The following is a 13,280-nucleotide window of genomic DNA, read 5'->3' on the forward strand; positions in this document are numbered from 1 at the left end:
CCAACAACTATTTGTATGATTTTGTGACACTGATAAGAGTCTGAAGTGACAGAGGGAAGAGTTCGAATAAGTACCATTTAATTAACAAAGAAGAAATATGGTTGGGCAATTTCGACTACCTTCTGATTGGATTAAAATTAGGCTAAAAACACAATGATCAGTGATCTATGATAAGACTTTAAAATAGACAGTCAAGTTGCTTTAGAGAAACAGTTTCTATTCTACTGGCTCTGTATGCAGTTGATTTCTGGTTTATGAACAGGTGAGGCAATAAGGGAGACTGGAACAGGTTGAACCACATTTTAAACTTGGTTAAATTTAGAGAGTCAAATTATACAATATGCACCAGTGTTGAACAAAAGCTTTTCCAAAGATATGCTGAATGCATTGTAAGTTTAAAAATTCATTTGAACGTTTTAAATTTGAGCAATATATGCTTTCACGAACACCTGCACTATGAGCGGGGCAGGTTGAGTTACCACTTGGGACAAATTGAAATAGTTAAAAAGTTTGTTTTTCAAAATGTACTTTATTGATTAGAGTATATGATGTTAAAATATGAATTACACTATAACTATCAGGTATAGCTATCATAGTGTAAGTGGTGTAGCTATAGTGCAGGGGTGTCCAAACTTTTTGCATAGGAGGCCAGATTTGGCGCGTTAAAAATTTAGGGGATCAACCTTAACGAACATTTTTACATACAACAGCAATTCATTTAAATAAAATTTATCGAGCCAATCTGTGTTTCATATTTGCTTTTTTATTTCAATTTAAGCTATCTTAAGCATGTGTTTTGGTTTGTTTGAAACATGCATATCAAAATTGCATTGACATTATAATTGAAATTTAATAATCACTTAACTTCACTTTTTTGAAACTAACTTTTTTGTAACAGTTGATCAGAAGTAATTGTACCCTTGGGTACAAATTAAATTTGAAACGTGAAACAATAAGTTTAGCATTTATAAAACATTTAAACACAATAACAGAAAAATGAACAAGCAATAGGCATATCACCGAGTGGAGGGCTCATTTAAAATATGACAGTAACTACAAATGTTGATTGGACTTTTAAATGTTTAACACGCAGGTAACAGCACTTCTGCCCAAATTATTAACCCCTTGAACCCTGGTAGTTTTTGTCAGTGGTATCATTAACCCCAAGCAATCTGTCCAACAATCCAAAGTTTTTATACTTCTATTAAATATAACTAAACATGCTGAAAATACAATGATATTTGGTAAAACATTAGTAAAAAGGTTGAGCAACCCACAGCAAATGTCATCAAACAGAAGAAAACAGTTCGTCACCATTATTCAGATAAAAACTATAAAAGTTTGTACGATTTAAAAATAACTCGTAAAAAACATTTACAGTAGCATCATATTTATTGAGCAAATGCTCATCATTATTTCATGATTTGAAATATATTGAAAAATTATAGTTAGTATCATAACATTCTTTATTTGCATCACAATCATTTATGACCTACCAACAAACGAGTAGCATCAATTTTTTCACAATATCGTTTAAATAAAATTTAAACAAGCAAGAATAAATCTGATTGGTTTACTCTGTTACTTAGAAACTGCTTTTGTAAACAAAGCCATGTGAATACCAGAATTCCAGCCGTTAAGGATGTTGACACGCCCTGCGCAATGCTGGAAAATAAGGTTGTTAGGGTTCAAAGGGTTAATTCTACAGGCGGGCCAGATTATTGATTTTATGACAGAGGATGCGGGTGGATGAAAATTGACCCTGGGCCACATTTGGCCAATGGGCCGGACTTTAGACATGTCCGCTATAGTGTAAATGCTGACTGGCTGTGTAATTGTAGCTACCAGCTATAGTGTAATTGGTGTAGCTATGGTGTAAATGCTGCTTAGCTGGGTAATTGTAGCTACCAGCTAATAAAAATTAGCTGGTCAAATACTCAAAGACCTAAAGAGCAGTAGAACTACGGATTCCGCACCTCAAAATTTTACTTGGGTCAAACCAAGTGACACACCACACAATAACATTAGTCAAGGTGGCGCAACCAATTGACCAGCTCCCATACAAACAGGGGTGGGTGCAAGAAGAAGCGATATAGTGAAAAGTAAAGGAGCTCAAGAAACAGGACTTCATTACTGAAGAAAAGGGAGCATGGAGCTCGCTGGTAGAGCTAGTCCAGAAAGTATTAACAAAATATTCATGAAGGAGGAGCGGGCTTAACAGGTTTAAAACATATGATTTCTGAGAACAACTAAGTTTAACTGACAAAAAATTAAATATCCTATTTAGGTAAGAAACAAATTATTAGCTAGTGCACATGACAAAAAATAACACAAAGAGACTGGTATAACTCTCTAACAACAATAGAAAGTTAATGCTGAATGTATAATAAATATGGTGCAGAGTTGCTGAATTTGTGGAATCTGTGTCCGCCGCCGTTGCTTCTTGATGTTGCAGGGACTTTACATTGTACCAGTTCAGTAAAATACATGTAAATTGCCTAATCCATTCCAAGATCTTTCCAAGTTCACCCTGTTGGGCATAAACATTTAAAAACTTGAAGTGACTCTTTACATTTGTAGGGTGTATCGTAACTGCAGCATTATTAGTTTGTATCGACAACTTTTCTCCTCTTTGTGATCGATCTCACTTCGTTATAGACCATGATTGCGGTAATTCTACAATAATTTAATAGGGAGCGCACATCTTCGACGTTCAGTTACAATGATTTGCTACTGCAAATAATTTGTTTTTTACCTAAATAGGATATTTAAATTGAATTGAAATTTATCTTGGCAATGCGATCGCGTAACACAACAAACAACATATCAACTGATAGAGAAAAAAAATACTTTCTTTTAAGATCAACTTAAATTTGAGGCAGCCACAGCTTTAACCATGGTTTCTGTGATCATGACCTATTTCTTCACTTTGGTTACATATCGCTGTCAAAACCATTCTACAACCAACTTTCAGACTGTGTATATTACACAGCAGCTTGCCATTCTACTTCTAATATTGCATTTATTCTATTGCAGGGGAGAGATATAGACATAAAATCTTTTCCTTTCATTATTGCTGTTTGTTGTACATAATAACACCCAGTACATTACCGACCATTGTAGTTTTTCTATTGCACTCCAGTGCCATTTGACTGATAATATTGCATTTCTCAACCAGCAGTACCCTTTCTTTTTTCCATTATCACTTTGGTCGTGGGCTGTATGACAGGGGAATTTCTAATCTATTCTTGATACTACTTTTACTGTGAAATAGCTGACATACTAGAGCTTGTGTATGGATGAAGGAGAGCTACCCGAGGTAAATTTAGGAATTACATAGTTAATCATAGATTTAACCAATAAATACTTACAGCTGTGCGCTTGAAAATACATTTATGAACAAATATGTCAAGATCCAAAATGTCAAGTTTTGGTAAATATTATCCGCATAGTTTTATGCTTTAGTAATTTTACTATCATCCTTATCCACTTTACATATTCATCTTATTTTACGCTGATGAGTAGCCATATTTACCTAAAGTCTTATTGAATAACTTTCAGGTGAAACAAACTGTTAACACTCTGGTGTCAAGGAGAGTCTCTTATGTTGAATCAATAAATTTCAGGTATTGAAGAATTAGTTTACTTTTAACCAAAATGTACACGCATATTTGACCAAAGCCTGAAGACACCACGATCTCTACCAGCCGTTTAATAATACATATGATAAGTTGTGTGTTATTGTTTAGGGCATCTGACCAATGAACTGACAGCATTTGAGCCATATATATAGAATAATCATACAAAAACTGATAGAACTTCTTAATTATCTTACTGAATAAAACTAAATCAATGTCAAGGTAGATAAAGGAATATATTTACTTGCATCTCCTTTGATAATTCACAAGCTGAATGATAGCTACTATCACTCAGCTTCTTTATTATTATAATTTAAACAAAGAATCATTACTAGTATTTTTCTTTATTATTACTGTCATGTTAAATGGCGCTGCCGCTGTCCGTTCATAAGACTTCGTAATTGATGAATGAGAAATAATTTATGTATATTTTAATATGTTGAAATAAGTGGTCCTCATTGGACAAATCATATTTGCTTTGTAAATCCTTCTATCTGAAATCTGCTTCATTTGAGATTCATTTGGGAGGACTAACAAACTTATACTCACTGACATGTTTCAGATTTGATGAGCATCTTTAAACTATTAACAAGGGAGAATTTAATAAAGAAGTTATATTCATCTGTATATTACTATGGAGGAGATAACTACTTTATGATAGAACATAACAGTAACTATTATTATGACTCACCTCTCTGGTAGATGTGAAATTTTACACAAGCTAACATCAAGTGATTTCAAACTGGTGAGGTTACAGATAATTTCTGGGAGACCCTCAGAGAAGTCATTACCAATGAGCTGGAGGACTTCAAGATGAGAAAGCTGTGATAGTCTGTAAACATGAGAAATACTGAGTATTATAAGAGTATTGATCATTACAAATACCTCATCATGTACTTTATACTGCTACTTACTCATAACACAGACCAAGATGAACACCAAATGCTGTAAGAACACTCACTAAGCCACCCTTAAATTAATATGCTGCTACATGCTTGTTTGTAAGTTGTTAGCAAATTTATATTTTTCTGTAAAAATATAAATTTACACTATAACTATCAGGTATAGCTATAGTGTAAGTGATGTAGCTATAATGCAGGGGTGTCCAAACTTTTTGTAAAGGGGGCTAGAATCGGCGTGTTTAAAATTCAGGGGACCAACCTTAACAGACATTTTTACATATAACGGCAATTCATTTAAATAAATTTTACCGAGCCAATCTGTGTTTCATATATGCTTTTTTATTTTAATTTCGGCTATTTTAAGCATGTCTTTTGGTTTGTTTGAAACATGCATATCAAAATTGCATTGACATTATAATCGAAACTGAATAATCACATAACTTCACTTTTTTAATACTAACTTTTTTGTAACAGTTGATCAGAAGCAATCGTACTCTTGGGTACAAATTACATCTGAAACGTGGAACAATAAGTTCAATATTTATAAGATTTTTAAACACAATTACAGAAAAATGAACAAGCAATAGGCATATCAACAATTGCAGGGCACATTTAAAATATGACAGTAACTATAAATGTCGATTGAATTTTTAAATGTTTAACACGCATGTAACAGCACTTCTGCCCAATTTATTAACCCTTTGAACCCCGGTAAATTTTGTCAGTGGTGTCAGTAAGCCCAAACAATCCGTCCAACATTCCTACGGTTTAAAACTTTTATTAAATATAACTAAACATGCTCAAAATACAATGATATTTGGTAAAACATTAGTAAAAAGGTTGAGCAACCCACAGCAAATGTCATCAAACAGAAAAAAACAGTGCGTCACCATTATTCGGGCCAAAACTATAAACATTTGTACGATTTTAAAAAACTTGTAAAAACATTTAGAGTAGCATCATATCTATTGACCACATGTTCATCAATATTTCATGACTTGAAATATAGTGAAAACTATGGTTAGTATCATAACATTCTTTATTTGCATCACAATCATTTATGACCTACCAACAAACGAGCCGTATCAATTTTTCGCGATATCGTTTAAATAAAATTTAACCAAGCAAGAATAAATCTGATTAGTTTACTTTGTTACTTAGAAACTGCTTTTGTAAACAAAGCCATTTGAATACCAAAATTCCAGTCGTTAAGGATGTTGACACGCCCTGCGCAATGCTGGAAAATAAGGTTGTTAGGGTTCAAAGGGTTAATTCTCCAGGCTGGCCAGACTATTGATTTTATGACAGAGGCTGCGGGTGGATGAAAATTGATCCTAGGCCGCATTTGGCCAACGGGCCGGACTTTAGACATGTCTGCTATAGTCTAAATGCTGACTAGCTGTGTAATTGTAGCTACCAGCTATAGTGTAATCGGTGTAGCTATGTAGCAATGTGGTACAGCCAATCAAACAGCTCCCATACAAACAGGGGTGAGTGCAAGAAGCGATAGAGGGAAAAGTAAAGGAGCTCAAGAAACAGGACTTCATTACTGAAGAAAAGGGAACATGGGGCTCGCTGGTAAAGCTAGTCCAGAAAGTATTAACACATTATTCACGAAGGCAGAGCAGGCTTAACCCTTTCACTGCCAACCATGTAGAAATTGGGGTATCTGCCAAGTGCCAGCCATTTTACCGAAAATTGCCGATATTGCTTCATGGAATGTAAACAGTATTTTTTTTCTATTTCAATCTCTATCTAAAACATCTTTGTTACATATTTTAATTTGCCAACATTTTAACCAACATTACTATGCAAAAATTCAATGGATCTATACTTTGTGCGATGATAAAGCTATGCGAAGCTACAATCGATACGATGCTAAAACAATCCTCTATAATGTTCCCTACTTTTACAAAATTAATACTTTCACCACTATCAGAGTCAGTACTGCTGCTTTAATTATCTGTATAATCACGGAAATCTAAATCTGAATTGGCTATAGTGTCATCAACATAACTACCTGTTTTCTGATTCGCGCGCAGCAATTAATGAACTCGCACAAAAATTTTTTGTTATTAAATTAGAAACTCTCCAAGAAAAGTTTAAAATTGCTATGTCATTTTAGGCTAATTGTATTGGCAGATCTTCGGACAACACTGTCAATTTCATAAAAGTCTTAAAAACCATGGGTTATGCTCTCAACGAATAATAAAATTAGGTAACTACGCAATTGCTGGGAAAGTCGCAATAATGTGTCTACAGCAGTCGTCTCACGGAAATGCCTTTATGCGTCTACGGCAGTGAAAGTGTTGACAAAATATTCATGAATTCAGAGCAGGCTTAACAGGTTTAAAACAGATGATTTCTGAGAACAGCTAATTTTTACCGACAAAAATGTAAATATCCTATTTAGGTAAGAAACAAATTATTTGCTAATGCACATGACAAGAAATAACACAAAGAGATTAGTATAACTCTCTAATAACAATAGAAAGTTAATGATGGATGTATAAGTATGGTGCAGAGTTGCTGTATTTGTGGAATCTGCTTCCGCCGTTGCAGCACTGTCGCCATTGCTTCTTTATATTGCAGGAACTTTACGTTGTACCAATTCAGGAAAATACATGTAAATTGCCTAATCCATTCCAAGATCTTTCCAAGTTCACTCCATTGGGCATAAAAATTTGAAAAATTGAAGTGACTTTTTAAATTTGTGGACTGTGCCATAACTGCAGCATTATTAGTTTGCATCCACAACGTACCTCCTTTTTGTGATCAATCTCACTTCTTTATAGACTATGATTGCGGTAATTCTACAATAAGTTGATGGGAAGCGCACATCTTCGACGTTCATTTACAATGATTTGCTTATTTATCTAAAAGGCAATGTGTGATCTTCGAAGTAAAACTTATAAAGTATTTCATCTACAAGAAAACAAAAAAACCAAATATTTTACAAATAAGCAGTACTACCTGTTCATCGTCTACCTGAAAGTGCTTATGACTTTGCTATGGCTATAGAATTATAGCAAAGTATAAACTACATAACTAATCTTTGAGCTAGATCAGTGTAAAATTATTATTTTGACAATTCTCATCATTTGTAATTTGATTTTATAACAACTTGACATACATATATCCCCCTTCAATTCAAAGATTAATCAAAGATTAACTGGCTCAGTCCAGTTATTATTCGCGATTAATTTTTGTAATCGTTGTGCAGCTCTAACTTACAGTGACTACATACTACACACTCCACGGTATGAGAATAAACTCCACATATAATTTGATAACAAAGGAACGGAAAAAACTGTAGAGCATATCATGTGCAAATATTTCACGGTTGTTATTTTCATAAAAATCCCGACAAACCATAATCTGTTCTTCATAATATCTAATCAGATTTATTTTTGAAAACCTTCAATATCAAAGCTTGTTGTCACAAGAATACTTTACAATCATATGTTAGTGACTAATTCCTCTCCGGTGGATAGATGCTCTAGTGGTCTACTGATGTGACCGGCATGCGTGCGTCACTTATGTAGACAAGCCCTTGTGTACGCACACCATGTATATACACACACGCACACACATATGTACACACCACCCCCTACTCACCCACACACACCCCACCCACACATACCTTCCTGTGTACATACCCCATGCACACAAAGCTCATGCACACACAAGATACCTTGCATGAGCGTATATATGTGCATATACACAACGATAAAATACACCTGCTTAATGATTATGTAAACTACTTTATGATAGAACATAACTGTAACTATTATTATGACTCACCTCTCTGGTAGATGTGAAATTTTACACAGGCTAACATCAAGTGATTTCAAACTGGTGAGGTTACAAATAACTTCTGAGAGGCCATCAGAGAAGTCATTATCCCCAAGCTTGAGGTCTTCAAGATGAGAAAGCTGTGATAGTCTGTAAACATGAGAAATACTGAGTATAAGAGTATTAACTATTACAAGTGCCTCATTGTATACTTTATACTGCTACTTGCTCATAACATAGACTAAGATGAACACCAGATGCTCTAAGAACACTCACTTAGCAACCCTTGAATTAATATGCTGCTACGCGCTCTTTTGTAAGCTGTTAGCAAATTTTAATTTTTCTGTAAAAATAGATATGCTTAAGGATAATGCTCAGGATAATAAAACAATTTAAAGCAATGCAAAAAATTATCAAAATACTGCTAATCTAGTAATCCTTCTGCAAATACATGTAAATGAACTGATTTTTTGGTTAAAGAAAACAGAAAACAAAAGAATTGCAAAGAACCATTTGAAGCTAGCTATTGATACCTTTTAAAGTAAAATAAGTAGACTGAGAACCAAAAACTCTTTGTATGAGCATGTGAAACTGATAAGAGTCTGAGGTGACAGAGGGAAGAGTTGGAATAGGAATCATTCAATTATCAAAAATATATCTGATTGGGTAATTTCGACTACCTTCTGATTGGATTAAAATCAGGATAACAACACAATGATCAGTGATCTACGATGAGAATTTAAAATAGAAGAGAAGTTGCTTTAGAGAAACAGTTACTAGTTTACTGACTGCAGTTGGTTTCTGGTTGGTGAACAGGTGAGGTAGTAGGAGATAGTAGAACAGGTTAAAGCATGTTTTAAACTGCTCAATTTAGAAAGCTATAATACAAGTAATAGTAGTATAGTACAACTTGCACTTGTACTAATATAGTACAACTTGCATCAGATTTGAACAAAAACTGCTCCAAGCTATGCTCAATGCATGGCAAGTTTACCCGCCACCCTGGAAGAACTGCCCCGGATGAGCGGATTAGATGGAAAAGACCAGTACAAAGCCTGGCAAATGTTGGCACACTACCAATCCATGTTCAGCGCCTCCAAAGTCAAATTTTTAGGCGCTCACAAACTTACACTCACTGACATGTTTCAGATTTGATGAGTATCTTTAAACTAGTAACAAGGGAGAATTTAATAATAAAGTTATATTCATTTATATATTACTATGGAAGAAATAACTACTTTAGGATAGAATATAACAGTAACTATTATTATGACTCACTTCTCTGGTAGATGTGAAATTTTACATGAGACAACATGAAGTGATTTCAAACTGGTGAGGTTGCAGACAACTTCTGGGAGTCCCTCAGAGAAGTCATTATCATTGAGCTTGAGGTCTTCAAGATGAGAAAGCTGTGATAGTCTGTAAACATGAGAAACACTGAGTATAAGAGTATTAACTATTACAAATACCCCATTATATACTAAATGCTGCTACTTACTCATAACATAGACTAAGATGAACACCAAATGCTCTAAGAACATTCACTTAGCCACCCTTGAATTTACATCGATACAAGTATAACAAGAACTAAGATTTACTTTTGGTCGTTCAACATTTCATATTGAAAGTCTTATTTTCTAAAGATTTTGATGCAGGCCTAATAGTTGAATAGAAAGTTAGCAACACAACTATCATTTTGAGATTAATTTTATCACTATTTAGCGACTATAAAATTGTCTCCCCTTATACCAAACTTTAACTGGTTAAATGTGATTATCTTTATCCCTATATTTTTGATGTATTGCAATTGCATGATGCTTTATACCAATGAACTTATCTTCAAAATTCACTTGTAGAAAATGAAAACAGACCTATACACATTTAATTTCTGACACAAGTTCCTGTAATCGCTAAATTATGTATGCCTACTGCAGAACTTCATCGATGACAGCCAAACTATACTGACGGCAGTGTTATTGTAATTCTGAGATTTATCCTCTCTCTAGTAGTAGACTTGATTAAGTAGTTACTGGATGAACTAGAAATAATCAAAAGTTACACGTTAAGAGAGCTTAACAATTCCATTATTTAAGGCATTAGATTAGGAATGACTAATTAGTTTTCATCAGGGACCAATCAACTAAATCATCAAACATTAAGCCTGGTCATTGGCATGATCAGCTTCATTAGCAAACAAGCACTAATGTTACATGCTACGAATTTTTGAGCTTCGAAGTTGTGGTTTTGATCGTAGTAATGAGGAGGATGGATTTACATGATATGCAGGAGTAGTCGCGCAACTCGCAATTATTCGTAGCTGACGAGTTTACGTGCTACGAAGAAATTGTCGCACAACTCGGCGTTTTCTATATTAGTCTGTTGCGCTTCTATCTACAACGGGACGCATATTTATATCGCAGCTGACACTCCTAATATGCATCTAAGGTTAAATGTCAATGTCAAAGTGTGTAAGAAATTTTTCTTTTGAATTCGGAGATAATATTTTTTAAAACACGTGCATTAAAAACAGAGCTGCGTAGGGATGCTGTAAGGAGGTCACCAACGAAGACGATGAAAATCCTACCACCGATCGCAAAGATTTGTGCAATAATACGAGTACTGAATTTTACCACATACAAAGTACTTTGTTGTTGATATGATGTTTTCAAAAATACCCCCCCCCCCCTCCTTGAAACGGAAGTATGAATCATTTCGAAGAATTAAAGATTTGACGTGTTAAATGGTTTACATGCTACGAAGATGAAAAATACAACAAAACTTCATAGCATGTAACACTAGTGATTTTGTGGTGGAGGCCAGCGGGAACACTATCACTGAGTCTTCCGAGTGTGTTCAAACCCGGAAACTAGACAGCCGGCTGAGTACAATCGGCACGGCTATAACCAGTTCGGCTAAAGGAACAAGAGTCGGAACAGCTGAGACCATCTTGGCTGTTAAGGACAAAGTTGGCTCGCCAATCAAGGTTATACTCGGCTCGGCTAAAGCATGGCACGTTATCTTTTATACAGCAAGCGCTCCTACAACGTAAATAATCCGTTCCAGGAGCGTTTACGTTATAGGAAATTTATGTTATAAGGACAGTAAGATACATCTAAGTTGCCTAATACGTTCCAAAATCTTTTCAAACTCACCCCTTTATCCATCCAAAAAGGAAAAACTTGACTTAACTCTTTCAATTTGTGCGCTATACCATACCTGCAGTGTTATTGGTTTGCATCGACAACTTTTCTCTTTTTTCTGATAAATCTCACTGGTTTTATAGACCACAATTGCGGTAATTTTACAACAGGTTTATGGGGACTGCACATTTTTGACGTTCGTTTACAACGATTTCCTCATTTTTTCTATACAGCAAAGTCTATTCAGCAACGTAAACTAATAATACATATTTTGCATGTCTACAATATTTTACTATAAAAAGCAGTTCTACCTGTTTGTTGTCTATTTGAATCCAAGGGTCAAGTTTAAGATAAAAGCTAAGTTTCGACGATATTCCGACTCGTGCTATTCGGATTGGTAGACCGACGCTGTAACACCTGCACCAATCGATCGCCTTTGTATTCATGAACAATTACGCGGCCATCTTTTCTCCTCTTTGTCGACACATATAACGATCTATTATGACGAAATAGAATGTCGTGAAAGAAATATACAATAAATATAACGCTATATGCACGATGTGTTTTCTCCCGCAAGTGCGGCGAGTTAAACGAACATTCAAATTGAATGTGAAAACTCGCCCGACGGCACTTCACATTAAATAGCATTTTTTATGTAGTAGGAAGCAAAAGCTTCAAGTACTTTTTTTAGGTTATCTGAAATTTACATTATTTGAGGTATACGTTAGAGGAGTGTCTGCTGTATTAATGAAGCCGAATCATGCGTGCCGTCACGCACGACCAGCTGGGTTTGAAGGGGCAGAGCTAAAAGCATATATAAAAAACCCAGTTGAGCAGAGAAAAGCCGAGCACCTAGAAGTCTCACCATATGCAGTTACATGTGTTCATGGCATATTTAACTGTATCACTATATACTGACTGAGAAATACAGTGAAACTCGGATAACTCAAACTTCACAGGACCGAGTGAAAGTGTTCAAGTTATCAGAGCATTCAAGTTATTAGAGCACTGTTAAGTGCATGTATTTATCGGTAGACACATGTACATATACAAACCATAGATAAATCAAAAGCATAGATTGCTTGTTGCAAGTCCTCTCAGGTAAAGTTTTAAAAAAATTTATCAGAAAGTATACATATTTTTCTATCACTTGAGATTTGTTTGTTGCTTTAGGTGGTGTGACTGCCAGGATGCTCTCAGGTTAAGATTGGCAAAACTTGATTGCGGTTAAAACGCTAAGAAAAAGACACCTTTTTCTCCTGAGCATTTTAACCAAGATCAATTTTGCCGATTTTACTTCAAGTTTATCCAAAGGTTACTACCATAGATATAGTAAACCCTAGATATGCGAATAATCAAAACAAGTGAGGCCTATAATTAGCATGACGCAACGTCATGGTGATGTGCAAAACGAATCAGCTGATCTATTAATTCCTATTGACTTAGCACTAAAAACTGCTCAAATTTTCCATAGTTTGTGCATCTGAGACTGCATATTTTATTGAAAATATGTAAAACTTATATACAGTAATACTTCAACTTACGAGTGCCCTAATGTATGAGAAACTTGAGGTATGAGCCAGCTTTTAAGCAAGTTTTAACACTAACATACGAGCCACGTTTGAGATACGAGCACATGAGTCAGTTGCCAAGTATGTCGGAGGTGTTTTATGAGAAATTGAGAACAGCATCACTCTGTATTTTTCAACTGCTCGGATTATACTTTTGTACCATTTTTTTGTGCGCGATTTTCAGTGCTGAATGATGTGAATTAGAAGTACCGTGTGTAGACCGAAAGTTTGCCA

The 13,280-nt window shown here is 34.9% G+C and overlaps 1 protein-coding gene across 1 annotated transcript in view; it reads right to left on the minus strand.

Annotated features, from left to right (window-relative positions):
• LOC137394299 (leucine-rich repeat-containing protein 1-like) overlaps positions 1-13,280 on the minus strand; it is a 113,776-nt gene that overhangs the window by 85,920 nt on the left and 14,576 nt on the right. Inside the window, exons 4-6 of the mRNA XM_068081016.1 lie at positions 9,614-9,754; positions 8,345-8,485; positions 4,330-4,470 (exon numbers count right to left, since the gene is read on the minus strand). Of these exons, the coding sequence (XP_067937117.1) occupies positions 4,330-4,470; positions 8,345-8,485; positions 9,614-9,754 (423 nt within the window). The remainder of the gene's footprint in view (positions 1-4,329; positions 4,471-8,344; positions 8,486-9,613; positions 9,755-13,280) is intronic.

Source organism: Watersipora subatra, chromosome 4, assembly GCF_963576615.1.
Source record: "Watersipora subatra chromosome 4, tzWatSuba1.1, whole genome shotgun sequence".
In the NCBI taxonomy this organism is placed as follows: domain Eukaryota; kingdom Metazoa; phylum Bryozoa; class Gymnolaemata; order Cheilostomatida; family Watersiporidae; genus Watersipora; species Watersipora subatra.